The sequence below is a fragment of the Manis javanica genome, chromosome 1, assembly GCF_040802235.1.
Source record: "Manis javanica isolate MJ-LG chromosome 1, MJ_LKY, whole genome shotgun sequence".
Taxonomy (NCBI): domain Eukaryota; kingdom Metazoa; phylum Chordata; class Mammalia; order Pholidota; family Manidae; genus Manis; species Manis javanica.
The window spans coordinates 155781251-155808356 of NC_133156.1; the positions used below are offsets into that span (position 1 = coordinate 155781251).

Sequence of the window (27106 nt, forward strand, 5' to 3'; positions counted from 1 at the left end):
CAGAGAGGTTCTGGACTATAGGAAAATAGGCTTAATGTAACTGGGAGTGAAAACTGTACCCACTAATGATCTGACCCCTTAAATATGCGTTTGGCGTTGTATGTATTACAGTCACTGTGCTTCCTATTCTCTCACTCTTAGTTTTGTATTTGAGATATTTGAAGACAATGAGGGCAAGTTCTCTCTGAACAGGTAAGGTTCATCTCTCTCACTTCCGTCATGGCCGTGGCAGTCTGCAGCGCTCTTGCTGTGCTTACAAATTCATCTCCTGAGTCTTAGGGTTGCCCAGAATCCTCAAATACCTGGATCTGTAAAATTAAAGCATCCAAGTTGGAAGCAACCATAAAGGTCGTTCAGTCCACCCACTGACTGGATTTCATCCCAAAGGTTTTCAATCTGTTTTCTGAAGTCATTTCACCCTAAATGACATACACTTGTACACCATCTTGACATGGGGGCTGAGATAAAGTCCTTAAAATTTGCAGGAAACAAAACTACTGTAGTAATAAATCATTGTACATATATCACAACATACAGAAAATAGTTCTTTACAGGCTGTTGGTGATGGTCATCTCCTCATATGCTAGCTGTAACTTTGCCCAAGTTATTTAAAAAATTTGGAATGCAAGTGAATGAAAACGATAGAATTATATACTGAGTTACAGAATTATACCTGACTTTGAATCCGCTATAATTTATGTTTTAAAAGTAAACAACTTATTTTCCATGTTTTTTGATACAAATCACTTGTAATATTTAACCTCTCAACTGATGCTAACAAGGTGGTATGAATGCCAGGAGGCAATTAGAGATGAGGAAAAACTGGTAATAATTTTTTTTATCCAAGTCCACTCACTCCTAAATCTAGTCCTCAGATTACCTTTATTTGGGTTCATGAGATTAGCCCAAATAGGCCAGACCCAGAAGCTTGGAGAAAACCAATATACAGAGATTTAGAATAGAGACACTCCATAGCAGAATTTAGATCACAGACCTTCCCCAGGAGACAATCAGCAAAGACAAGAGAGGTCGTGTATGGGAAGGCAGCCCAGGAGAATGACAGGGAGGTGTCCCGCCTGCCATCAGATCTCTCAACCAGAGCCCTAAGCACCTCCACCCAGATTCTTTTCTGTGACCCCATTAACTCCCTTCACTGTTTGGGCCAGTTTTGACTGGATTTTTCTATTATGTGTAAGTAACCATGAGATTCCTGATTGGTACCTTGGCCCAGAAGAGATTAGGTGAGTCCTACGAGTCAAACAGGAGCAGGTTAACTCTGGTATTGGCTAGTCTAGAGATCAGACTGGAGCGGTGGTGCTCTAGAACCCTGAGGGCTCTGCGGGGAGGCCTCAGGGGGCACACGGAGTGGGGAGGAGAGGCCTGTGGGCGCTCCACTCTTCCTATGTTTGTTTTTTAAGTAAAAAATTTCATCTACATTTTTACCTGGTTTCCACATGATAGTTTGAGGAAAGGATGCTGTCTTTTAGATGAGTTTGAAACACTGTGCTAGGCCTTCTGGGGGCACATTTTCATGTCTCCTGGCAGGGAAGGGCATACGTCCAAAATAACTCTGGGCATGGGGCAGAGAGCATAATCAGGACTCGTGTATTTCATACCTAACAGATTATCATCTTCTCTAACTAACAACAGCTATGAAGGGCAGTGACTGCTCCACTTAATAGGTGAGAAAGGTTAAATGACTTGCCTAAGGTCACACTGCTCGGGATTAGACAGGCTCACGATTCACACTCAGGCCCATTTGACTCCATGCTTTCTTCCCACTGCTCAGCACTAATTCACTAGTTCAGACATATTATATGTAACAAATAAGTTATTTATCTTACTGCCCTTGCAAAGATGGTCTAATTTAATGGCCTGCGATATTTTTTTCATTAAATCTCTAGGATTGTCTGAACGTTCCAAATTATTACTGATCGAGGGGACTTGGGAAATCAAAAATCAGGTTATTACGACACCATTAATTCTACGCACATTAGAATTTTACTTCTTATATTCTGTTGGGTCTGAGTTTAGAGACCATAGGAAGGAAGAGACGTTGGAGGTTAGTGCCACAGCCAGACAGGCTCTGGTTTAGTGGTTATATCTTCAGAAGGTAAGATTTTTAACAGATAGTCTGCACTATTTAGGAATGATTTGTGGTATTAGGGGTTCCTGGAGTTCAGGAGAATTTCGCTTTATTGCATATAATAGAAGGACTCATTTGAGATTAAAAAAATTTTTAATGCAATTAAAATAAAATCATTTGTTATGGCCCAGGAGAAGATGATCTACTGCCATATTTAAATGTCATGGTAAATATGAGCCTCCTAAAGAATTCAGGCTTTCAGGAAAATCTCAATGAAGACTGCTGCCTGAAATTATATGATATATATGTTAAGAATGTGGCACTATCACATTCTTATTTACAGAGATTTGAATTTACTAAACATGTTTTCATTGTTTGTTTACTTATTTATGGAAAACTACTTTTTACACAGCAACATTTTGTTCATTATACCTCAATAAAGCTGAAGAAAGTGAAATGATTGTTGAAGAGTTAAATAAATTGATTCATCCTGGAACGAAACTTTAAAATTTTATACTTGGGAATATTACTTCTTGCATAATGATTATAGAAATAGAAAAATTTTAAGTGAAACTGGGAAAAATGCTGTGAATTTGAGGAAGGATAGTTAACTGTGGTAAAACAGAGACTTCATTTTTGTGATCATTTTATGACTCCCAAGAAATACTGAGCTTTGTGATATCTTGCTTGGAGTAAAGCACTGATTTGAAAACATAACTTTTAGAAAATGTTTAAAACTTTTCTCACAACTTATTGAGCTTAGTGAAAGTTTCTTTAAGATACTTGATAGCAAGGTTTCCTTTGAAAATATGGCTGAATGTTTTCATGGTTACCTACCTTTTACCCCAGCTGAATGAATCAAAGAATTACAAATTGAAGGAAATCCTTCTGTAATGAAACTCGAGACTGCCCATAGCCTACACCAGACTACCAAGAAATTCTTCCAAATCAAATGAAATTCGGACTGAAATCTATAAACATAATTTTTACCTCAAATAGATGCATGTTTTGTAGAGTAAGAGGGATGCATATTCCGCAGAGGATCTTCCAACAGTTACTTTGAAACATTAAGATTCAGAATGAAGAAATGGGGGGAAGGCATCTGTGTGAAGGGCTGATGTCCACGGCCGGTTCCTGGCAGACATGCTCCTGTCATCGTATTAATGAAGTGTGGGGAAAACGGCCTGGGGCGGGGGGAGAGGAGCAGCAAGAAAAGGACGTCTCCACAGTCTTGCCCAGAAGGACTGCAAGTTCCTTTCTTCTCTATACTGCTCTTAACTGGGAAATTATAAAGGAAAGCAAGGTTTATATGCTTACAAATGTGTCATTAATACAGCTGACTACACAGAAGCCAAGAAACCTGTGTATGGCAAAATAAAATTAACAAAAGACAGTTTGGAAATATGTTTACACTTATAATGACAAAAGCTTCCATTGTATATGAACTACTTATAAATCAGCAAGAAAAAGGTGAATAGGCTATGAAGGTGAATAGGTAATTCTGGGAAGAAATGTAAGTGGCTAATAAATACAAGATTTTTCTCAGATTGGCATGTGAGGACTGAGTGACAGTGGGGGTCCTCAGGGACTCCTGTGTACTGGTGACAGGTCTATTAATTATGGTAACCTTTTGGGTAGGGTCTTTTGTCAACTGGTATCTGAGTTTAAATTATTTTTTGAGACTCAGAACTACTTACAGGAAATTGATGCTACAAACACTGTCCATGAATGATGTGTGTGTGCGCGTGCGCAATCGTGCACGTGCATGTACAAAAGAAGACTAGCATGAGAGGGATCATACAGATAGATATTTATTGGAGCATTCGGATTGTTTCCATTTTTATCAATGGAAATTTCTTTGATAAATTTTGGTACATTCCTATAGTAAAGTGCTGTGAAGCTGAGAATGAAGTAAAACTGTACATTGACATGGGAAGATATCTAAGATTATTCAAAGAAGAAAATAGGTTGCAAATAGAACAGAGAAGACTCAAGCATTGCTAAAGTATACATAAAAAATTAAACATACGCTAATACGTTTCTAAAATACAGTAGGAATCTATACTAGCAATTACGCTCAACTGCATGGTGCCTCTGTTTTCCTTACAGATGCTGCTTTGACAAGACCGCATCATGAAGCCTCTGCCGGCCCAAACTCCTATGGAAACACGCCTGCTCAGGCTCAGTCTCCACCTGTTATTCCTCACCCTGTGCATGCGTCCCATTCTAACATGTCTTGTCATGCACCCCCACCCCCTACTAATTTAGACGGCACAGCTGCACCAATCCCGCAGCATCTTCATGCCACAAACCAGCCAATTCCGTATTACATTCCAGGCACTGCACCTCCAGGACAGAGAATGCATCGTCGCCAAGTTATGCAGACGATGGAAGATCAAAGGAGAATGATGCAGCATCCAATGTATGTTTCACGTTTTTAAAAAGATAATCACACATTATTCCTTTTCCTTCTATTCCCATTGGTTTATAACACTATAAAATCAGTAGAAGCAATTTAAGTATACTAAACCACCAGTTCACTAGGTTATTCTTTACTAACCAAAATCTTCCTCTGTCTTACCCTGAGTTGTAGGTGTTGACAAAACAAATTTATTTAACGAAACCAAACCATTTTCAGGATGCAACAAAGGGTCATTTATTTTTGCAAAACAGTCTCTTGTTTCTTTTTTCAATTTCCATAGTAAAGGTTAATGTTAAAATTGATGATCTTGAGAAACAAGATATAGTACTCAAATATTTACTTTGACTTCTTATATGTTACCAGCCAGACGGAAGAAGAGTATTAGCATTTTTCAGCTCTTCTTTTTTCAATGTCTTTTTAACTTAGTTTATTTATTAACTTAAATATTATGGTATTACCATAACATGGGACGACTAACTGAACTTTTTGCTTTTTCTTTGAAAATTAAGTATCTGGTTTTCTACTTTAGGGCAGCAAATTCTGTTCTTCATATTCTGCCTGCTTGTTTTTGTAAATACAATTCTACAGGAAAATGGCTACCCTTGTTCATTTATGTGTTTAGCCAGTACACCTGCACCAATCCCGCAGCATCTTCATGTGCTTGATTTCGTCTGTGGCATCTGTGCCTTCTTTCACATTACAAAGACTAACTTGAGTATTACAAAGACTTAGTAACTACTTAGTAAGACCTAGTTGAGTATGGCCTATAGGGAAGTATTTGGCCCTTACAGAAATGTTTGCAAATCTCTTGAAATAATTAATGATCTACCACTTCTGTGACTTCTTCCTTTAGTTGTATAATTTATGATTATATCCAGAATCTCTGGTTGTTGTTGCCATTGTAATATAGTAACCCTTTATATAGAAAGTTGCCAATGTAACATTAATATTTTCCAGTATCTACAAGATTACCTGTTCTAAATTGTTAAGATTAAACATGCAGTAGTAACCACAGTGGTGCTCATATGAAACCTGAGCATAAAACTGTCTATTAATGATATCTTAATAAAAAAAAGATTAAACACACAAAATCTGAAAATGTGTTAGAAGCTAATAGGAAATAAGAATTGGAGTATAAAGATGCATCACTGGAACTCTTTCTTGAGGTACTCTGTTCAGAACTGTGCTTATATTTGTAAATTTGACTGACTCTAGAAAGAGAAAATATATTAAGCTGGAATACAGAATAAAGAGTGTGAATGGAGCTAATATCAGTTTCCAGATGTGGAACCTCTTCTTGCATGTGTTTGAAATAAATGCACAAGGTTAACATTTTTTTCTCTTAAAAGATTTATCTTTTAAAATGGCTGAATGTTACAATATAAAAGTAAAGCAAAATAAGATACTTCCATTTTCCTGCCTTACATGTTTATAGATATATCTTACTTGCTCCTATAGCATTTGCTGAGGTGTTTAATTTTAAAAATTTTATTTCCATTCAAATTCCTATTATTTTACTTAAAATATCTGCTGTAAAGAAGGTATATAACAAAACATTCAAATTGTCTTTTTCCTTGGATACATCTGAATTGGAGGTATTGTAAGAAATGAGCAGTGAGAATTTGTGGGGTTAGGATTTCTTGACTTATTAATCATTAAATCTATGCTACATTTTTATAATTTATTAGATAATGAATTTCATGACTAATCTATAGGTGTTTCAATATTAATACTAGGCTATTTTTTCTACATTAAGAAATAACCAATTATTCAATTATTTCCGGTGGTCTTTCTGTGTTCTGTTTCCAGGCTGGCACCTGAGCGCCCCTGACCTCACCCACATAGGATGCATCCATACAGTGGACACGGACATCCTTTGCCTGGGACTATGTCCTCACATCCTCGGTAGGCTCCAGAGAGATCTACCCCATCAGTATCTTGTCTATTTCAGCGATATGCTCAGTAGCTTGTGATCAAACGGCCAGAATCAATGCTTTATAGTGGAATGCCATCCAGGGTGGTGCTGTGGAGAAACTGAATTCAGTTTAGCTGTGAGGCACCGCCTCTGGGCAAGTTAGAGACCTGGGGAAGCAACAGGAGGAACTTGAGTCCTGGGGCAGGGGGCCATGTCACACAGGAGTAAGCTGTTCTGTTGTCCTTCAGGGCTGTCTACCATTAAAGCCAGCTCCCTAAATACATCCTGCTTTTCACAACTTTATACACCCTCCCTGTTCTTAGTACTCACATCTACTTGACTGCCTCTAACCCTGGCTACTGACAAGAGAACACCAGCTTGTGCCTTCCTAGTCTTACGGTGTTCACTAGAGAAGTGGAAGTAGATGTGGATTAACTTTCTATGAAATTCATTTTCTTTAGGAAGTCATTGAGATCTTGGTCTACAGTAGCTTTTGAGGCAGAACATAAAGTGAGAATAAATAAATGGAGATTTGGCATTTGCCAGTTTTACTCCTTATAAAAATTTGTTTACCCTTGTATTATAAGGTACAGATGTGTTTGTTGTTGTAATTATCTTTGAAGCCAGCAACCCAGAGACATAATTCAACAAACAAAAGTCTTGGGAACATCTGTAACGTTCACATAAACAAACAAACAAACAGGAACACCTAATTTGTGTGCTCCTCAAGTAGAGTCGGACTTTTAGATTGGAAGGAACCTATGCAGTTTGTTTCCTTTGTAGGATGTGAATGAAACTCAGGACAGCGCTTTGCTCCTTGTAATTACAAAATGGAATTTTTGAGCTTTACTTTCTGAATTGAATTTGAGATTTTTTTTTTAGTTATATCTCAGGGACTAAATTTGTCTTAGCTGTGTAAGTTAAGAAGCTTTAGGTAACTTTAAAAAATGTAAACATACTCGCCCATTCCTACTGATTATCATAAGACACCGCAGAGATGGTTAAAAGCTAAAGCGCTCTCATCCTTTGTCAGGGGCCTGGGAATGGAAGCTGGAGGGGCTGCAGCTGCTGAGGCACCTGGAGCATCGCGTCCCCACTTGGACCATCACCATATATCACTTCGGCTTCACTTCGTATTTGTACGAGTTCTTCCTTTATTGGTAAAATAAAAACTTTTCAAAATGCTGAAATATTCTTCTTAAGAATATTCTTTTTCTAAATTATTTTATTGTAATTATTCTCAACATATTAGTTATAGATGTTTTAATAGAATTTGAGAATTAGTAATTGGAAATAGTGCTATAAAAAAAGTATTCGATATATTAAAATCTGTCTTTGTATTTGCACTGTAAAATGTACTGTATTTTTCTCTCTTTATAAAAGTTTTTTCTTTTGTACGAATACACCAGTCCTGATCCACTGTCAGTGGGACATGAACTTGATTTTCTCACAAGTAATTGGTCTGTTCCTATGCATTTCTACTTTACTCATCTGCCAAAGGACTATACTCATTCTCTGTATCTGATTTCAACAGATTCACATTTTGTACATACCAATTTAAGGTGTAAATTTATTGAGTGTGCAATTCATAATACATGCTAGTTATAAAAGTAGGACAGAAGGAGGCAGAGCCAAGATGGTGGTGTGAGTAGAAGAGGGAATCTCCTCCCAAAAACATATATATTTTTGAAAATACAACAAATACAACTAATCCTAAAGAGAGACCAGAAGACACAGGACAACAGACAGACTACATCCACACCTGCAAGAACCCAGCACCTGGTGAAAGGGGTGAGATACAAGCCCCGGCCCGGCGGGACCCGAGCGCCCCTCACCCCAGCTCCCGGCAGGAGGACAGGAGTCGGAGCGGGGAGGGAGAGGAAGCCCAGGACTGCTAAACACATAGCCCCAGCCATCTGGAGCAGAGCGCACACACAGTGAGGTCAAGGACACTAGGGAAACAGGACAGTAAGACCTTTGAGGGGGTCCCGAAGCCAGCACCCCTGTGACAAAGAAAAGCTAGTGCTTTTTGAAAGTCTTAAAGGGACAGGGACCCCACCGCTGGAACTGTGCTGTGCTGTCCCCTCATTGAAGAAAGGCAGGTTGGCGGTGTGTGTAGTGAAGGTCTGGTGGTGGCTGATGAGAATGGCATGAGCCTTGAAATTTGGTAACCACAAACTTAAAGCCTGCAATGGCAATAAGTACATACCTTTCAATAATCACCCTAAATGTAAATGGACTGAATGCACCAATCAAAAGACAGAGTAATAGAATGGATAAAAAAGCAAGACCCATCCATATGCTGCTTACAAGAAACTCACCTCAAACCCAAAGACATGCAAAGACTTAAAGTCAAGGGATGGAGAAAGATATTTCATGCAAACAACAGAGAGAAAAAAGCAGGTGTTGCAATACTACTATCAGACAAAATAGACTTCAAAATAAAGTAACAAAAGATAAAGAAGGACATTACATAATGATAAAGGGCTCAGTCCAACAAGAGGATATAACCATTATAAATATATATGCACCCAATACAGGAGCACCAACATATGTAAAACAAATACTAACAGAATTAAAGGAGGAAATAGAATGCAATGCATTCATTTTAGGAGACTTCAACCCACCATTCACTCCAAAGGACAGATTCATCAGACAGAAAATAAGTTAAGGACACAGAGGCACTGAACAACACACTAAAACAGATGGACCTAATAGACATCTACAGAACTCTACATCCAAAAGCAACAGGATACACATTCTTCTCAAGTGCACATGGAACATTCTCCAGAATAGACCACATTCTAGGCCACAAAAAGAGCCTCAGTAAATTCCAAAAGATTGAAATCCTACCAACAACTTTTCAGACCACAAAGGCATAAAACTAGAAATAAATTGTACAAAGAAAGCAAAAAGGCTCACAAACACATGGAGGCTTAACAACACGCTCCTAAATAATCAATGGATCAATGACCAAATTAAAATGGAGATTCAGCAATATATGGAAACAAACGACAACAACAACACAAAGCCCCAACTACTGTGGGATACAGCAAAAGCAGTCTTAAGAGGAAAGTATATAGCAATTCAGGCATATTTAAAGAAGGAATAACAATCCCAAATGAATGGCCTAATGTCACAATTATCGAAATTGGAAAAAGAAGAACAAATGAGGCCTAAGGTCAGCAGAAAGAGGGACATAATAAAGATCAGAGAAGAAATAAACAAAATTGAGAATAATAAAACATTAGAAAAAATAAATGAAACCAAGAGCTGGTTCTTTGAGAAAATAAACAAAATATATAAGCCCCTAGCCAGACTTATTAAGAGGAAAAGAGAGTCAACACATATCAACAGAATCAGAAATGAGAAAGGATAAATCACGATGGACCCCACAGAAATACAAAGAATTATTAGAGAGTACTATGAAAACCTATATGCAAACAAGCTGGGAAACCTAGGAGAAATGGACAGCTTCCTAGAAAAATACAACCTTCCAGGACAGACCCAGAAAGAAACAGAAAATCTAAACAGACCAATTACCAGCAACAAAATTGAAGTGGTAATCAAAAAACTACCAAAGAACAAAATCCCTGGGCCACATCGATTTACCTCGGAATTTTATCAGACATACAGAGAAGACATAATACCCATTCTCCTTAAAGTATTCCAAAAAATAGAAGAGGAGGGAATACTCCCAAACTCATTCTATGAAGCCAACATCACCCTAATACCAAAACCAGGCACAAGACCCCACCAAAAATGAAAACTACAGACCAATATCCCTGATGAACATAGATGCAAAAATACTCAACAAAATATTAGCAAACCAAATTCAAAAATACATCAAAAGGATCATACACCAGGACCAAGTGGGATTCAACCCAGGGATGCAAGGACGGTACAACATTCGAAAATCCATCAACATCATCCACCACATCAACAAAAAGAAAGACAAAAACCACATGATCATCTCCATAGATGCTGAAAAAGCATTTGATAAAATTCAACATCCATTCATGATAAAAACTCTCAACAAAATGGGTATAGAGGGCAAGTACCTCAACATAATAAAGGCCATATATGATAAATTCACAGCCAACATCATACTGAACAGCGAGAAGCTGAAAGCTTTTCCTCTGTGATCGGGAACAAGACAGGGATGCCCACTCTCCCCACTGTTATTCAACATAGTACTGGAGGCCCTAGCCAAGGCAATTAGACAATACAAAGAAATACAAGGCATCCAGATTGGTAAAGAAGAAGTTAAACTGTCACTATTTGCAGATGACATGATATTGTACAAAAAAACCATAAAGACGCCACTCCGAAACTACTAGAGCTAATATTGGAATTCAGCAAAGTTGCAGGATACAAAACTAACACACAGAAATCTGTGGCTTTCCTATACACTAACAATAACCTAACAGAAAGAGAAATCAGGAAGACAAATCCATTCACAATACCATCAAAAAGAATAAAATACCTAGGAATAAACCTAATCAAGGAAGTGAAAGAGCTATACCCTGAAAAGTACAAGACACTCTTAGGAGAAATTAAAGAGGTGACTAACAAATGGAAACTCATCCCATGCTCCTGGCTGAGAAGAATTAATATCGTCAAAATGGCCATCCTGCCCAAAGCAATATATAGATTCAATGCAATCCCTATCAAACAAACAACAGCATTCTTCAATGAACTGGAATAAATAGTTCAACAATCCATATGGAACCGCCAAAGACCCCGAATACCTAAAGCAATCCTGAGAAGGAAGAATAAAGTGGGGGGGAATCTCACTCCCCAACTTGAAGCTCTACTACAAAGCTATACTAATAAAGACAATTTGGTACTGGCTAAGGAACAGAGCCACAGACCAGTGGAACAGATTAGAGACTCCAGACATTAACCCAACATAAATGGTCAATTAATATTTGATAAAGTAGCCATGGACATACAATGGCGAAATGACAGTCTCTTCAACAGATGGTGCTGGCAAAACTGGACAGCTACATATAAGCGAATGAAACTGGCTCACTGTCTAACCCCATACGCAAAAGTAAATTTGAAATGGATCAAAGACTTGAATGTAAGTCATGAAACCATAAAACTCTTAGAAAAAAACATAGGCAAAAATCTCTTAGACATAAACATGAGTGACCTCTTGAACATATCTCCCCAGGCCAGGGAAACAAACACAAAAATAAACAAGTGGGACTATATCAAGCTGAAAAGCTCTGTACAGCAAAGGACACCATGAATAGAACAAAAAGGTATCCTACAGTAAGGGAGAATATATTCGTAAATGACAGATCCGATAAAGGGTTGACATCCAAAATACATAAAGAGCTCACACACCTCAACAAACAAAAAGCAAATAATCCAATTCAAAAATGGGCAGAGGAGCTGAATAGACAGTTCTCTAAAGAAGAAATTCAGATGGCCAACAGACACATGAAAAGATGCTCCACATCGCTTGTCATCAGAGAAATGCAAATTAAAACCACAATGAGATATCATCTCACACCAGAAAGGATGGCTACCGTCTAAAAGACAAACAACAACAAATGTTGGCAAGGTTGTGGAGAAAGGGGAACCCTCCTACACTGCTGGTGGGAATATAAATTAATTCAACCATTGTGGAAAGCAGTATGGAGGTTCCTCAAAATGTTCAAAATAGAAATACCATTTTACCCAGGAATTCCACTTCTAGGAATTTACCCCAAGAATGCAGCATTCCAGTTTGAAAAAGACAGATGCACCCCTATGTTTATCGCTGCACTATTTACAATAGCCAAGATATGGAAGCAACCTAAATGTTCATCAGTAGAAGATGTGGTACATATACACAATGGAATATTACTCCGCCATAAGAAAAAATCAAATCCTACCATTTGCCACAACATGGATGGAGCTAGAGGGTATTATGCTCAGTGAAATAAGCCAGGCGGAGAAAGACAAGTACCAAATGATTTCACTCATATGTGGAGTTTAAGAACAAAAGAAAACTGAAGGAACAAAACAGCAGCAGAAGCAGAGAACCCAAGAATGGACTAACAGTTACCAAAGGGAAAGGGACTGGGGAGGACGGATGGGAAGGGAGGGATAAGGGCGGGAAAGACAGAAAGGGGGCATTAGGATTAACATGTATAGTATGGGGGGAGCACGGGGAGGGCTGTGCAACACAGAGAAGACAAGTAGTGATTTTACAGTATCTTACACTGTGACTGTGAACGGGGATGTGGGGGGGACTTGGTGAAGGGGGGAGCCTAGTAAACACAATGTCCTTCATGTAATTGTAGATTAATGATAATAAAATTTAACAGAAAAAAATAAATAAATTAGACTTTAGGTCAGTGTAGGGCTTAATGCTAAGTTCCAGAGTGTTAGTCCAAAGCTCTTTAGGTTCTTCCTCCTACATTTAAGATTCTTGTAGAGCTTAAGACATGTTGAGCCTGCAGCTAACAACAAAAAGCTGGATCTATAGAAAGAAAATAGTTACAACGGCTGGGAACTGGGAAAGGCCTAATTAAGGATTTGCCTAAATAGAATTGAATGTTGGAACTGAATACTTTAATATGTAAACATTGTACTGCTACCAGAATTTGTCTTACCACACTTACCCCAATCTTACACCACCAAACTAACCTGCCTTACCTTTCAATGACCTTGATTCCCATGGAAGCGGAGAAAAGGCAGACTGGTGTGGCTTGCAAGTATTTACCATATGTCATTAGCCTCACGTTACATACTAATATCATGGAAGGAGGCTATCAGAGATATGAAGCTTAGGGAGAAAATCTTGGAAAAAGTTTTCTAAGCTTAAGTTCTCTCTCTACACTTCAATACCCTTCACAATCTCTTCTCAGATAAGCATCACACCCCATCACTGAAAAGACTCGTATCTCCTAATAGGAAAAGTAAGCCTATAAGTGAAATATGTGTCTACAAATGAATATGTGACCTATAAATGAAAAAGAAGTCCCATCTATGCTATATCTTCATGTGGGTTTTCGGCATCTCATATCACATACCTCCTGCTCCTCACACTGGGAAAGTCCCTAGATAGATCAGTCTAGGCACCTCTAAAGGCGTACCACCTAGGAACAGACCCATCGATTTTCTCCACCAAACCAGCTTCCACCACATAGATCACTAGGTACTCAGCCCTAACTCACTTTATCACAGTCACAGAGCCCTGACTGAGTTCCACTAAACAGGGAGCAAAAACAGAAGCAATCCAGCCACTGAGGGCAGGCATCTGTCCTTAGGTTTGCATGCACAGTGTGACTCACCAAAATGACCGTTTCACAGACTCCTTTTTAAATCTCTCCACTAAATCCATCAAGTCAGGTTAGCTCATGATGCTTCAAAATAAACAATCATCAAGAGGAAAACATGCAGTATGTCCTACAATGTTGGATTCCTTAAAAATGGGAGGAGAAACCATATAGACAAAACCAGAGCTTTTTAGAAACCATCTATAGTGTACAAACATACCAGTGAGTGAGGAAAGAAGGTACTTTGACATCAAACTAGGTGGGAAAATATATTTAAGATTATTCTCTTCAGGGTACAGAATTCATAGCAATTGCTGCACTATCAAGCTATCTAAAATATATGTAATATATATTGAACTGTCTGTTCTGTTAATATGAGGCTAAAAATGTGTCAACTTGATTCTCACAGAAACTGAAAAATCCACACGAGTCTCTCTTCCTGTATCTGTTCACCTTGCCTGTTCCCTGTTCTCCAGGAATGTCCTCTTTCTCTAACTATTCTCCTCCTCAGCTTGCCTGCATTGCGCCCAAGCATGGCAGGCAGGGAATCCTAGGGTTCCAAGACTCTCCCTGTGTGCAAGTGGGGAGGAGGCTACTCTAACTGCCACACTGGGTATGCTATGTGAGAAGGAAAAGGGAAAATATCAGCAATGCCTCTTGTGTATAAAAGAGTGGGATGGCAGGATAACTGTGCAGCCTAAGAAGCCAGAGATAACAAATTATGGGCAAAAGAACTGCAACCAGAGGCTGGAAGATGAAAGGTTTGCAATCAGTGATGTCTTCTAGCTCTCTGGTGTTTGCATCTAATGGGCAGAGCTCATTTTGGGAAGGATCAGGCACTTAGAAACAGCACCCCTGCTACTGGAAACTGACAGAAAGTAACATCCATGAGCGTGAGAATGCCAGATCAAGGCTTGTCCTAGAAACAATGCCTATAATGAAGAAAAAGAGGAAAGCAGAATAGAGGTGCAAGTGCAACCTGGCTTTCCCCAGCACAGCCCAAGGAAGATCAGATTCAAGGAGAGGAAACTAAAAGGAAAGATCCTTGGACCACATCTTTCCTCACAAGGTGCACTCAACAAACTCATCCAATTCTTGAACCAAGTTACAGAAAGAGCTCCTAAATCCCCTCCTGGGCAAGTTCATTAAACAGATCAACTGATATGATTTCAGAACAAGTGTAACTGTTCAACCTAAATGTTGCTCCTTCCTAAGGATATTAATGAACAGTACATATAATTTAAAACGTGCCCTATGTTATAAAATATATTATAAATAATTAGATTTTTATAGTAATGAACATTTATAAGAAATGTTGAGATGATTTCTCTAACATAAGATCCTGGGGGGAAATGACGCTATCACACCTGTCTTGTAGGATTCCACCTTCACAAACTCAGCCATTTAGGTGTTGTTGTAGTTCTGCTACTACTCCCTCCATCAAATCCTGCCTTCTAGTTGGGAATCTGACCTCCATATTGGCTACCTCATACTGTTAAACTGCCTGCTTTGTGACATCATTCTCCCACCAACCTACCAAACTGCTGGAATCTTGGGGTTTCCATGGAGCTGCTTATAAATAAACCTGGATCATCTCAAGCCACCAGTGACCAGTGATCTTCATCCTGGACACACCTGCTCTTTGGCTTCAGCCACTGAGACATCATCTAGTGTATTATCCTCATCTCTCGTACCTACAGTTGTTGTTTCCTCTTCTTCTCTGACCATGTCTGGTAAGGAAAGAAACCTTTTAAAGATTTTCATTAGAATTTTTTGCCCCTAAATGTAGTACAGATTTAAAATAGTATGAAATAATGGGGCAATGTGTCAAACTAGAAATCTGGAGACCTAATTTCAGTTTTGACTTTGACATTTACTAGCTGTGTGACTTTGGACAAGTCATTAACTCTCCAAGAAAATCTGGTTTTTGCTCATCTGTTACATTAGGATGGCAGATTACTTCTCTCTGGTCCCTTTCTTTTCCAATATTGAGTTTTAAAGGGCACCCACATAGAAACTGAAATCAGAGGTATCTCGAAAGTGCTTCAATAGAAACAGAGAAAACAAGGTAACGTAGGAAACTGGCAGAATATGTTGAGATGTATCATCTGTAGTGGGCTCCCTCCACTAATGTTTCAAATTAACTATTTTTAATTTAATGACGTTCAAAAAGTACTATCCACACATTTTGGAGTGTTCTATCTAAACTAGGTGAAAAGAGAAAGTAAGGAGAGAGGACAGAGAGTACTGGGCTGTTCAAAAGGAAGGAAGTTGAAGATTGTTTTCATCAGCACAGGCCAACAGGAACCAAGAGGGAAGAGAAAATATAAGAATGAAGGCAAGCATGGAGCAGCTCTCAAGAAAAAGGAGCAGTTTGAGTGGAATGTTGAAGGAATCAAAGATTTTAAATTAAAGCAGAAACACAGAGTGAAATCTGCTCAGAGCAGGGCAGAACACAGTTGATTTAAGCAAATGCTTCCATGAGTGGACTAAGAAGGAAAGCAAGGCCAGATAGGGTATCACACATCAGAAACAACGAGCTTGTCAGCAGGCATACGCAATTGTTTTTTTCCTGTTGCCTCTCTGAAACACAGATGACACCTTACACTTCTGCGTATAAACATTTCAGAAGTATGTTTTAGAAATCATGCTTCCTATAAACAAGAAACTAAAATGGTTACCTAGGAGAGTGAAGGAAACAGAATTTTCATTACTTTATGTCATTCTGATTTTAAGACTTTGTAGATATTTTGCCTATTAAAAATAAAATTAAGTCTTTTTAAAAAATTTTATTCCCTAACTTGAATCAGGACTAACTGCTTTTGTGATAAGTAAGTTCCAAGTCAAGACTGCTTTTTATCTTTAGTTATTTTCTTCCTAATACAGAGAGCACACTAATAAACACCCATTATCTCCTTTTAGATATTAGCTATTATAAGAAGGAAAAATCAAGCCCCACAACTTTTATTCCACATTTATCTAATAAAATTTTGTGGAGTCCTTTGGGAATTCCTAAACTATAAAAATTAAATTTAATTCTAGCCATGATGGTTTTTCTGGGCTTTGGGGATGATATTTTCCTGGATGTTGAAGATTATGATGTAGGTTTTGAGATAAATATAAAAACCTTCATGATACTTGTTAAGTGTTCTTTTCTCTTATGTGATTATATTAATTGAAATATACATATTTCTACTAGGCTTCATATCTGTTACTTGCTGGCTAATACTCAGACAGCTATGAAAGAGCACAATAATGGAATTCCTTTATACTTAGGATCTTGCTCTCTGCTTTGCCTCAGTTTTTACTGAAATATTTTCCTACAAAAAAGTAGCTACCGGTACTTGCACATTTATTGCACTTTGCTGCTGTTTATGCAACTTTTTACTGATATTATCTTCTCTGACTGAATGTACTGTCTAGGAATTCATTCAAAATCACCTTCTACTGTGGGCTGTTTTTTGGTTAGTAGTACTCACTAACATACAGTAGGCAATATTCACTTCCATAGTTTTGCACATATGATGGAGAACTCCATTTAATAGTAAACTTATGCTTGCTCCCTACATACCCCAGTTTTCATTAGTATCTCCATATTTCTTTTTTAGTTTTGTGCTACGTTTTTCATAATTTTTCTCTTTATCTTTCCAGAACTTCTATTTTCCTCTATATAAATCATATGTAATATCACTTTTATCCATGTATGAATTATTACTGTCATTATTCTTACTATTATAACCACTTCATAGATGAAAAACCTAAAGCTCACAGAATTTAAATGACTTTTTTCTCTCAAAAAGCACTTTTTGAGAAATTCACTCTCAGGTAGTCATTTTGAGGGAGGATCAGAAATCTGGCTTGAAGAGGGTAAGAATGACCCCTTAAATTTACCAACTGGACCAAGCTATACATGAACTCTGGGTAAGAGCATGTGAACTGCACAAGCAAAATGAGACACTGAGGATTACAATGGGAGCAGCTGTGCTATTTTTCCAATGGACCAAAAAAGGAGGGGGCCCATATGAAAAGTTCTATTTCTCCTGGTTTGGGGCAGTGTAATGCTCAGAGCAGAGTCCTGGCAAGGAAGTCAGCATACTTAGGGTCCTGTAACCTGGTAATGACACTAACATAATGGAAGAACTCGAACAAGCCCATCTCACCTCTCTAAGCCTCAGTTTCCTCACTTGTAAAACAAGAGTATTAGAAGTTCTTGAGGGACTCCCCAGTTCTAAAATGCTTTAATTCTAGGAAATAGCACAGGAGAAGATACTAATGCAGGCTCACAGGGAAGAAGGGCAGGGAGAAGGTTGCTTCTAGCCTAGAGAATGATGAGGAACCCCTCTCCTGGGTCTTCTGCACATCTGCCCAAGCTGGGAGCACGTGCAGTGAGTACTGAAGGATACCAAACTGCTCCAGCACTGAGAACCATCAGAAACGGACTGATTCTTGTTATCTCCAGTGAGTTGGTATTACACTCTTCCTGACAGCAGCAACTTTAAGGTAATGCTGCTACTCTGACAGACAATTTTCAACCTCACTGATTTTTTTTCCCTACAGAAAATTTCCAAACTCCATTTATACTTGGAACTTCAAATTCTCTGCAGTTCTCTGTTGCTGTGGTGAGCCATGCAGCTTCTTCCTTAACAGGAAGAGTCTGCAATTTCTCCAGAGTCTCTGCTCCCATTGCCAGTTCGACATGGCTGCCGCCATCAGCCTCTGGCACCTCTTTCCAGCCACTCATAGGGACTGCCTACCTTTACCAACACTCCAGCACAACTATGTGGTCTGCAGTTACCAGCCAGCGCCAGATCTCCACTTCAGTTGGAGAGTTCACTATGACTGTCACTAACCAGAACACAGCAATGTGTATGGCAACTCAGTATGCTCAGACTTTGTATGCCAATTACATGGTCCCTGCATATCCATCACTTCCTGGCAGGCTTGTTCAGGCAACACCATCCCAGATTCTAAATCAGGGACATAGTCTGTCACTTCATTACCAGCAAGGGAGCCAGATATATTATTACAATCAAGGCACAATGGGGACTCTGCGATCTGGAGAACTTGTTCCCTGTCTGCAATCCAATGGCTCTGTGACAAATACAGGAAGTAGGGCCTCTGCCCCTCGACCAGAAATGACGATGGTGCGGCAGGAGATTCAGCCCACAGGTACCCAACCACCAGTCTCCACATCTGGAATCTACTACTACGTGTCCTCTCAAACCATCACAGAAACACATTTTCAAGGTGAGTGCAAACGGCAAGTATGGAGAGGAATAAGGTCAGCATTCAAAAGAAAGGTCAGATACGTAGAGTTCAAGTCCTGAGACGTTAATAACCACCACTCTCTCTCAGTGATCTTCATTTCCAGACCTAATGGAGGTGGGAAGGCAGGACACTGTGACGGCCATCTATGCCACATCCACACAGGGCGCGCCAAGGGATACCATGCTTTTCACGGCCCTGGCTCTTCGGTCCCCCTGCACACTCCCATACTGCAAGGAACTCCTGTTTCCTGATCTAGTCCTGATTTTTGGAAGCCATCTCACTTTTTGTGCTGGGACCAGTTTAACTTTCCCTCACGTCCTTAATGGACACCAGGATTTAAGACCTTTTGTTCTAGGATCTTGTCCCAAACAAGCAGGCTATGAATCTGTCCTTGCTTAAATATTTCATCAGGAAGAACTCCATTCTCTCTCTTAGTCTATGGGGTGAGGTGTTCTTAAGTTCTCAGGAAAGCAGACAGGATTATTGAAGACTACATAGAAGACTGCTAGGCCTTGTAAAACATTTCATATTTTAAAAATCACTTTTACCTTTTATTTGACTTACAAAAATCCTATGGAGTACAAAGGAAACCAAGCAAAAGTGTCATCAAATGATCAGCAGTAAGAACTAGAACAGCTGCCTCCTCTATCTCCTAGCACAGGGTGCTACCCATGACTCTTAAGAACTAGTAGAAAAGTCTTGTCCATGTTGAGCAGTGCATGGTTTCTGTGTTGCATCTAGAAGCATCTCACTTACCAAAGACTGACTTCTTCCTTGTTCCTTTGTAGTGACGCAGACGTCCCGGACTTCGCAGCCTCCAAGCCAGACATTTTGTCTGCCACAACCTCCACACAGCCAGACACTTGAGAGTAACCCACCACCTGAGGTTGGGGGCATTTCAGTGAGAGCTTCAGTGCAGAGTTCTGGTAATCCCTTGGCACTTCCTCCAGCTAAAAATGAGGAACTAACAGAGAATAACAATTTGGAGGATAGTAAAAACAAGCTTTTGAAGCCTCTGGATGCCTCCCAGATCCCAGTAGAAAACCAAGATGATGTACTGCTCCCTATACACATCCCTGATACTCACCATCTCCAGGCCTGCACTGATCCCTTCAACCAAGAGAAGCAGCCTCGTTCTGAAAACATTGATCTGGGGAAGAACAGCCTGAGCCTTGAGGACCAAAGCACACTTGGAAACGAGAAAGAATCGAGCAGCAGTTTTGCAAACATTGCTGCCCAGGCGGGAGACTGTCACCTTCCTCAGCTCTTCAGTTCCTCAAAAAACCTTATTCAGTCCAAAGGTCCCAAGGTGATCAAAATCGAAGATACCAGAGCCACCGAATTAAACCAGGTACAAGAAAGGTCATGTGCCAAAAAGAGGTCTTCTGGACAAGCAAGGGAGAACAAACATGGAGCCTCTGGGCCTCTCAGTGGTGCTCCCGAGGCACCAGAGGGAGATGTGAGTATCTGCAATCTTGTGGATGGTGATGAGGCTCCAGTGAACAAGCCCAAGCGTTCTAGACACAAATCTCCAATAACTGCATCAAGCAGAACCAGAAAAACTAGGAGCTGTGAACAGAAGACCACAAGAACCAGAAAAAGGAACTCCAAGAAAGCTGAAGAGGGTGAGCAGTCTGGAAACAAAGTCACAGCAGAAGAAAAGCCACCCATTCCCAGGATGAAGAGGAAGAAAAATGAACCTGAGCTCAGCCAAGAGAACTTTAAAAAGACCTCTAAGCACTCTAGGCATGCACATGCTGGAGTTCATTCAGGTTTTTCATGCACTGGGGAAGAAGACTGATAAGAAACCTGGATTCTCAGATAACTGCTATGCAAGTCTTCATAAACATGATGTTTATACTGTCCTCACTCCTAGCTGTATCCTTTTTGTACTCTTATTTTCTATTTTCACCCTTTTCCTATTTGAAATGCATTATTATCTTGCTTCATTTCAAGCAATTTTATGAACCCTCTTAAGTCTTTTTGGAATGAGATACATATCTATCCTTATCTGCATATATGCATACCAAGTAGACTTGTTCCAGATGCTTCTCTATAACATACTTTATAGAAGCTCATTTGGAAATTTTTATTGATTTGGTTTCCACAAACATCAATACAAATCTTTCTGTAAGGCCAGACTAAATTTTGTAATAAAAAATTGCATGGATAGTTTCATCGTTTGTGAACAGCAAAGTGCAATATTCTTTTAAAAGTTAGTAAGGCTTTCAAATATTGTTCATAAAATGGTCTCATGAAGGGAAAAAAAAAAGTGACCTGAATTCTCTTCTTCCCAGGACTTGGGAAATTCAAGGAACCCCAAAGACCCCCAGCCACCCCCAGCCACCAAACCACGGCTGAATATTCTATGTGAGAGTAAAAGTCCTCAGAAATTTCATGTCAAAGCCCAGAAACCAGATAGCAGTGTCGAAAAAGAGTGTCCATCTCCATCTCAGAATGAACTGCTACCTCCTGGGGAGCTCAACTTGGTGCCTTTGCCTTTTCTGACGGAAGACAGGTCTCCAGTTCACCGAGTTCCTCATAGGCGACGGTCTCTGGCCTCAGAATAGCCAGCTTTGGCTTCCTCTACCCAGCCTGGCTCTACAACTGCAGTCGATTCATCCCAGCAAGCTCCTGCATCTTTAACAGATCCTGCCTGCTCATCTCTGGGTCCAGTCTCGACCAACTCAACCCAATCAGACCTGACCAAGTCTACCCAGCCTAGTGTCACCCAGTCCACTGCTTCTAGACCTGTACCCTACAGAGCATCACCTTGCACTTCTCTCTGGCAGGAGCCCATTCCCACTGCTGTGCCCCAGAACCAGCCTCAACCCAAGCCTAAAAGCCCGTATGTAAACCAAGAAGTCTACTACTTCATACCACATCCATGGAGGATATCTAATATTCTTGGGCCAGAAGTATCAGAGCCGATCACAGAAGAGCAGAGGCCACAGCGGGAAGCTATGAAGAGACAGGCTCAACAAGAGCGTGAGAATGCTGCCAAGTACACCTCCTTGGGGAAAATACAGCTTTCCATTGAAAGGGAAAAGGAAAAGGAAATTGCTGACTCCTATGGCTATATAATAATGTAAGAGCTGATAGGATTGTTGGTGCCACTTTGGTTACCAGCTGTAGATAAATAGATATGTTTCCACACGAGGATAGACAGATAAAAGTTTCCATACATAAATAGATAGATATAGATAGATAAGTTTCCACACGTAGATAGATATTTTTCCACATGTAGATAGATAGATATAAGTTTCCACATGTAGATAGACAGATATGTTTCCACATGCAGACAGACAGATATAAGTTTCCACATGTAGATATAAGTTTTCACATGTAGATATACCTGTCCACACTTGTTTGAGTTATAATTCTACAGGCAACTATGTGATTCTTGAGTATCTATTCCCTCCCTAGACTGGTAGGATTCAGAGAAGGCTGGTCAAGTCTCTCTGCCCACAAAGTCTCACAAGTCTTTTTCGCAGCACCCAGCACAGTGCTTACACAAAGATGCCTAATACATATTTTCTCAATAAACATAAATTGGCACAGTGCAGCAACGTCCACAAAAACACAAGGGTTGCTCTGATTCAGAAATTCCATTCTGAGTGAAACTGTCTCTGAGAACAGAGTATATATATATATATATATATATTCACAGATGTTCATACAAGAATATTCATTATTTCAATATTTTATAATATGAACAACTTGTGAATTTCTTATGTTCATCAGTAAGTGAAGAAGCAATGCAACCTTAAAAAAGAATGAGGTCTCCAAAGACTTTTATAGGAAGGCATCTGCCATACACTAAATTATAAAATAGGATGTCTAAATATTATACCATTAACCTGAAATTAGTATGTCAACTATAGTTCAATGAAAAAAAATTTTTTTTTGAGAGGGCATCTCTCATATTTTATTGATCAAATGGTTATTAACAACAATAAAATTCTGTATAGGGGAGTCAATGCTCAATGCATAATCATTAATCCATCTCAAGCCTAATTCTCATCAGTCTCCAATCTTCTGAAGCATAACGAACAAGTTCTTACATGGTGAACGAGTTCTTACATAGTGAATAAGTTCTTACATGGTGAACAGTACAAGGGCAGTCATCACAGAAACTTTCGGTTTTGATCATGCATTATGAAGTATAAACAATCAGGTCAAATATGAATATTTGATTTTTATACTTGATTTATATGTAGATCCCACATTTCTCCCTTTACTATTATTATAATTTTTATTTTTAATAAAATGCTGAAATGGAAGGTAGATGCAAGATAAAGGTAGAAAACATAGTTTAGTGTAGTAAGAGAGCAATTGTAGATGATCAGGTGTGTGCCTGTAGACTATGTGTTAATCCAAGCTAGACAAGGGCATTAAAACATCCACAGATGCAGAAGATTTCTCTCAAAACAGGGGGGGTGAGGTTCTAAGCTTCACCACTATTGATCCCCAATTTCTCACCTGATGGCCCCCCTGCAACTGTGCCTGTCTTAGGTTGTTCCTCCCTTGAGGAATCTTACCCGTCTCTGCCTAACCAGTCATCTTCTGGGGCCATACAGGGAGATGTAAAGTTGGTAAGTGAGAGAGAAGCCATATTGTTTGAAAAGGTTAGCTTTTTACTTCTTTGGAGATCTATGCCCTGTGGTCAATGAAAAATTTTTAAATAAAAATAAAAAATAAAATCCCTTCTCAGAATAAATAAGTAAATAAATATCATACCATTAAAGTACATGTATATTCTTCTGCCTGCATTTTTAAAGTCTGAAAAAACAGGTTCAACCATTGCCGGTGGTATCTCTGGGTGGGGGTAAGACTCCTTTCTCCTTCATAAGTTTCTACACTGATTTTCTGCAACCAGCTTACACGACTATTGTAAACCAAACAACTGGAACAGGGTCTGCCTCTCGACGTTGGCAACTCACCTGCAGATGAGGTAGCCAGTCCTGTTTACACCATGGGCAGAGTGGATGCCAATAAGTTTGTCTGTCCAACAGGGAATAGAGTTAAAGTCACGTTGACACACTACCAACAAGTGATGCGCCTTTCTGGAGAGTGACATTCCTTAGTCACAGAACACTACCACTACCCCGAGAAGGAGTAACTCTGAAGAGGAATGTGATTTTGTGTTTAGGAACATACTATAAAGAATTATCTAATACCAAGTGAAAATTCACTGTCTCTGGGAAACTGTGAAGAGCCCCCAGTTAGACGCAAGGGTATAGATGGAGAAGGCCTGGTCAGGTCTGAACAGCTAAACCATATTGAGATAAACCCATCTGTCCTCATAGAGAGTGCCCCTCAGTCATTGATTTAAGTACAGGAAAATGGAGTGGAAAAAAAAAAACAGGCTAGAAGAAGAATGAAATTTGGTTTTGAGTGACACAAATGGGAGTCATTCACTTTTAATGCTGAGTTATTAAAAAGAACAGCTCCTGTAGCACTCCCTTCAAGGCCCCAAGGTGCTTCCGCTCCTCCTCTCACTGTCTGCTCCCCGCAAGCCACAGGCCCCTGTGTCCTGGCAAGTACTCAGATGAACAGCTCTGCCCCTATTTTATGATGAAAAAGCAAGACTTGGAAATATGTAAGTCTAAGCTATGCAGCAGGCAAACAGAACAAAGTCTAGAATCAAGTCTAAGATTTCTCCAAGTATGCCACAGTATTTCTTTGGCCATCATTTAAAACCATTATATAGAAATTAAATTTTAAAACTGTAGTTTTTAATTTATGCCTGCAAAGCATAGGTCTGTGACTAGCACAAGTCTCGTAAGAAAGGACTTGTTCTTTCCTGTCTGGATTACTACCTCCCTACTTCTAATCACTACTATTTTAATTGCTCCTCCATATGGAAGATGTTATCTTTCCTAAATGCAAACTTGGTTGGGTTACTCCATTGCTTAAAAATCTTCATTTAACATATAGTAATGCCCATACTCTGAGCATAGCATTTAGAACTCTTTATAAACAGATATCAATCTGTGTCTCCAACTGACCTATAATTCCACAATGATCCAAACTATGACTTACAAGGTCCCGCATGACCCACCTCCCTCCTGCCCCCTGCCAGCCTCTCTAATCTCATTTTCTACTGCTCCAAACTCAGTGCTCCCTCCCTACTCCAGCCACACTGACTTCCTTACTAGTCCTCAAACATGCTGAGCATAGTCGTGCCTCAGAGGCTTTGTACCACTATTCCCTGTACTTTAGGACACTTTCCCACCACCCCTCTAATACCCAGTGGCTGGGTTCCTCATTTCCTTTTAGGCTGGGCTCAAACAACACCTTCATACGCCTTCCCTGACCACCCAGCACACTCCCTCCCCTCTCCATTCTGTTCGGTGCTCTCCAAAGCACTTATCGTCATGACATTCCATGTACTCACTTCATTCTCTCTCCCCGGCTAGAATGCAGAGGATGGAGGAGCAAGAACTGTCCTCTGCTCCTACTTCCCAGAACAGTGCCTTCAACTTAGCAGGTATCACATAAATATTTGTTGGAAGTGAACGTACGAATTCCTTGCCCTTTCACACTACCCCCTCACCCAGCAGAGGCTGCCTCTCCATGGCACATGTTCAAGCTCTGTGCCTTTTGTACATTTCCTGATACCTGGGCTGTCCTTTCCTCATTTTAGTGAAATCCTCTCACCACCTAGCCCAGATGCTGTCTCCTCAGTGAGGCCTTCCTCAGTCTCTCCTCTATATTCCCATTGCACTTAATTCTTTTAATTAACCCACTGTCTTACAGTTGCTACATGTTTAATGTCCTAGATAACTATACATTTCTATGAACAAAATATTATTCACACTGTATCCCATATCCTAACAATGAAACTAAGAGACTCTCAGCATTTACTGAATCGATTTATTTTCTGAGTCTCTACCAGTTCTAGGAGGTGGAGAATGTCTTGTCCTCTTCCTCTAGGAGCTGGTGTCTGTTGGAGGGGCCTATCACAGAGGTGGCCAAAATGGATGATAAGCAAGGCGCCAAGACCACTATGGCAGAGCCCAGTCAAGGTAGCACCATGGGGCCAGACGACCACCACGGGGCCAGCCTGTGCAGGGAACTACACCCGTGAGTGACAGAGGTTTACCGATGTGTTCTCATGTACTCCTAAGGCACTTAAATCAAAGTATCAAATGATCATTTTTCTCATACCAAAAAATAAATTACCAGTTGGAACAAAAGGTGGTGCAACAGTTATGCATTGATTACCTGGAAGTAGAATTTTGTATCAACCAGTGATTTGTTTACTGGCTTTGTCTGATGACTTAATGCCTTAGCAACTCTCTTCCCAGGTTACCTTTACTAAATTTGTCTCTGGTCCTTAGAGTCAGAGGTTTTATCAGACAGTAAAGTTTCTGAACACCAGTCAGCGCGTACATTGTATGAGAGCTGAATGTGCTCTAATCTCTTTTGCAGTTGAAAGATGCATGAGTGTAATGCAGTGCGGGATGCAGATGATCAAACTGAAACGTGTTACCAAAGGGCAGCTCTATTACCTGGATGAGCACAGGACCCGCCTGTGACGGAGACCCTCTAGGAAGAGCGAGAAGGCAAAAAGTAAGACCAACCTTTGAATTCTTTGCTTGTCTTGACATAGCAACACATGGGTTATATTGAGTTGGCTCTGTGGGAGCTTCAGATCTGTGGAACTTTCATAATTTTGCAAGTTTTGGAATCAGTTGTTAATAAATGTGCAGAGATTGAATAAATGATGACCATGTCACTTTTTAATTTCTTTGGGAAATTTAAATCCATAAAAGTTTTCTTGTCCATTAATTCCATAATGAATTCTGTAATTTCCCCTGTGTTGGAGACATGGTTTTTTGTTGTTGTTGAAATAGAGGCTTTATAGCCTGACTCCCTTTATTTTCATATAAAAGGTGAAGGATATCATACATTCAGTGGACTTTAAGATGTATTGCCATATTCTGAACACAGTTAATTGATTAGTGAGCTGACAAAATTTGATTTAATATCAAGGTTTGATGGAACTCCTCCTTAGAGCCTCTCTCCCACAACGTTTATACACAGCACCGGGTCCATGTTGGGTCTTCTATCTCCTTTCTTCCTGTTTTCACAGGAGCCTACTTGGTCCAGGGTCTCTTCACCTTTCTGAT

General features: G+C 39.7%; 2 protein-coding genes and 1 pseudogene across 7 annotated transcripts in view; all 3 read left to right on the forward strand.

The window, feature by feature from the left end:
• Nucleotides 1–7597, forward strand: part of FHL2 (four and a half LIM domains 2) — a 77368-nt gene extending 69771 nt beyond the window's left edge. For 4 of the 6 annotated variants that reach the window (XR_012132326.1, XR_012132324.1, XR_012132327.1 and 1 more), the window contains 3 exons: nt 4196–4508; nt 6318–6413; nt 7457–7596. The gene's annotated coding sequence lies outside the window, so the exon portion shown is untranslated. Of the gene's footprint in view, nt 1–4195; nt 4509–6317; nt 6414–7456 lie in introns of all 6 variants that reach the window. The other 2 variants (XR_012132331.1, XR_012132337.1) reach the window with 1 other exon arrangement.
• A 9150-nt stretch (nt 7598–16747) lies between these two features.
• On the forward strand, nt 16748–19540 carry LOC140843039 (uncharacterized protein C2orf78-like). Its single transcript, XM_073214691.1, has 2 exons — nt 16748–16805; nt 18258–19540. The coding sequence occupies exons 1-2, from the start codon at nt 16748–16750 to the stop codon at nt 19025–19027; spliced, it is 828 nt and encodes a 275-aa protein (XP_073070792.1). The 3' UTR covers nt 19028–19540.
• Nucleotides 19541–19737: 197 nt separating this feature from the next.
• LOC118966918 (uncharacterized protein C2orf78-like) lies at nt 19738–24456 on the forward strand (annotated as a pseudogene).
• The last annotated feature ends 2650 nt before the right edge of the window (nt 24457–27106 follow it).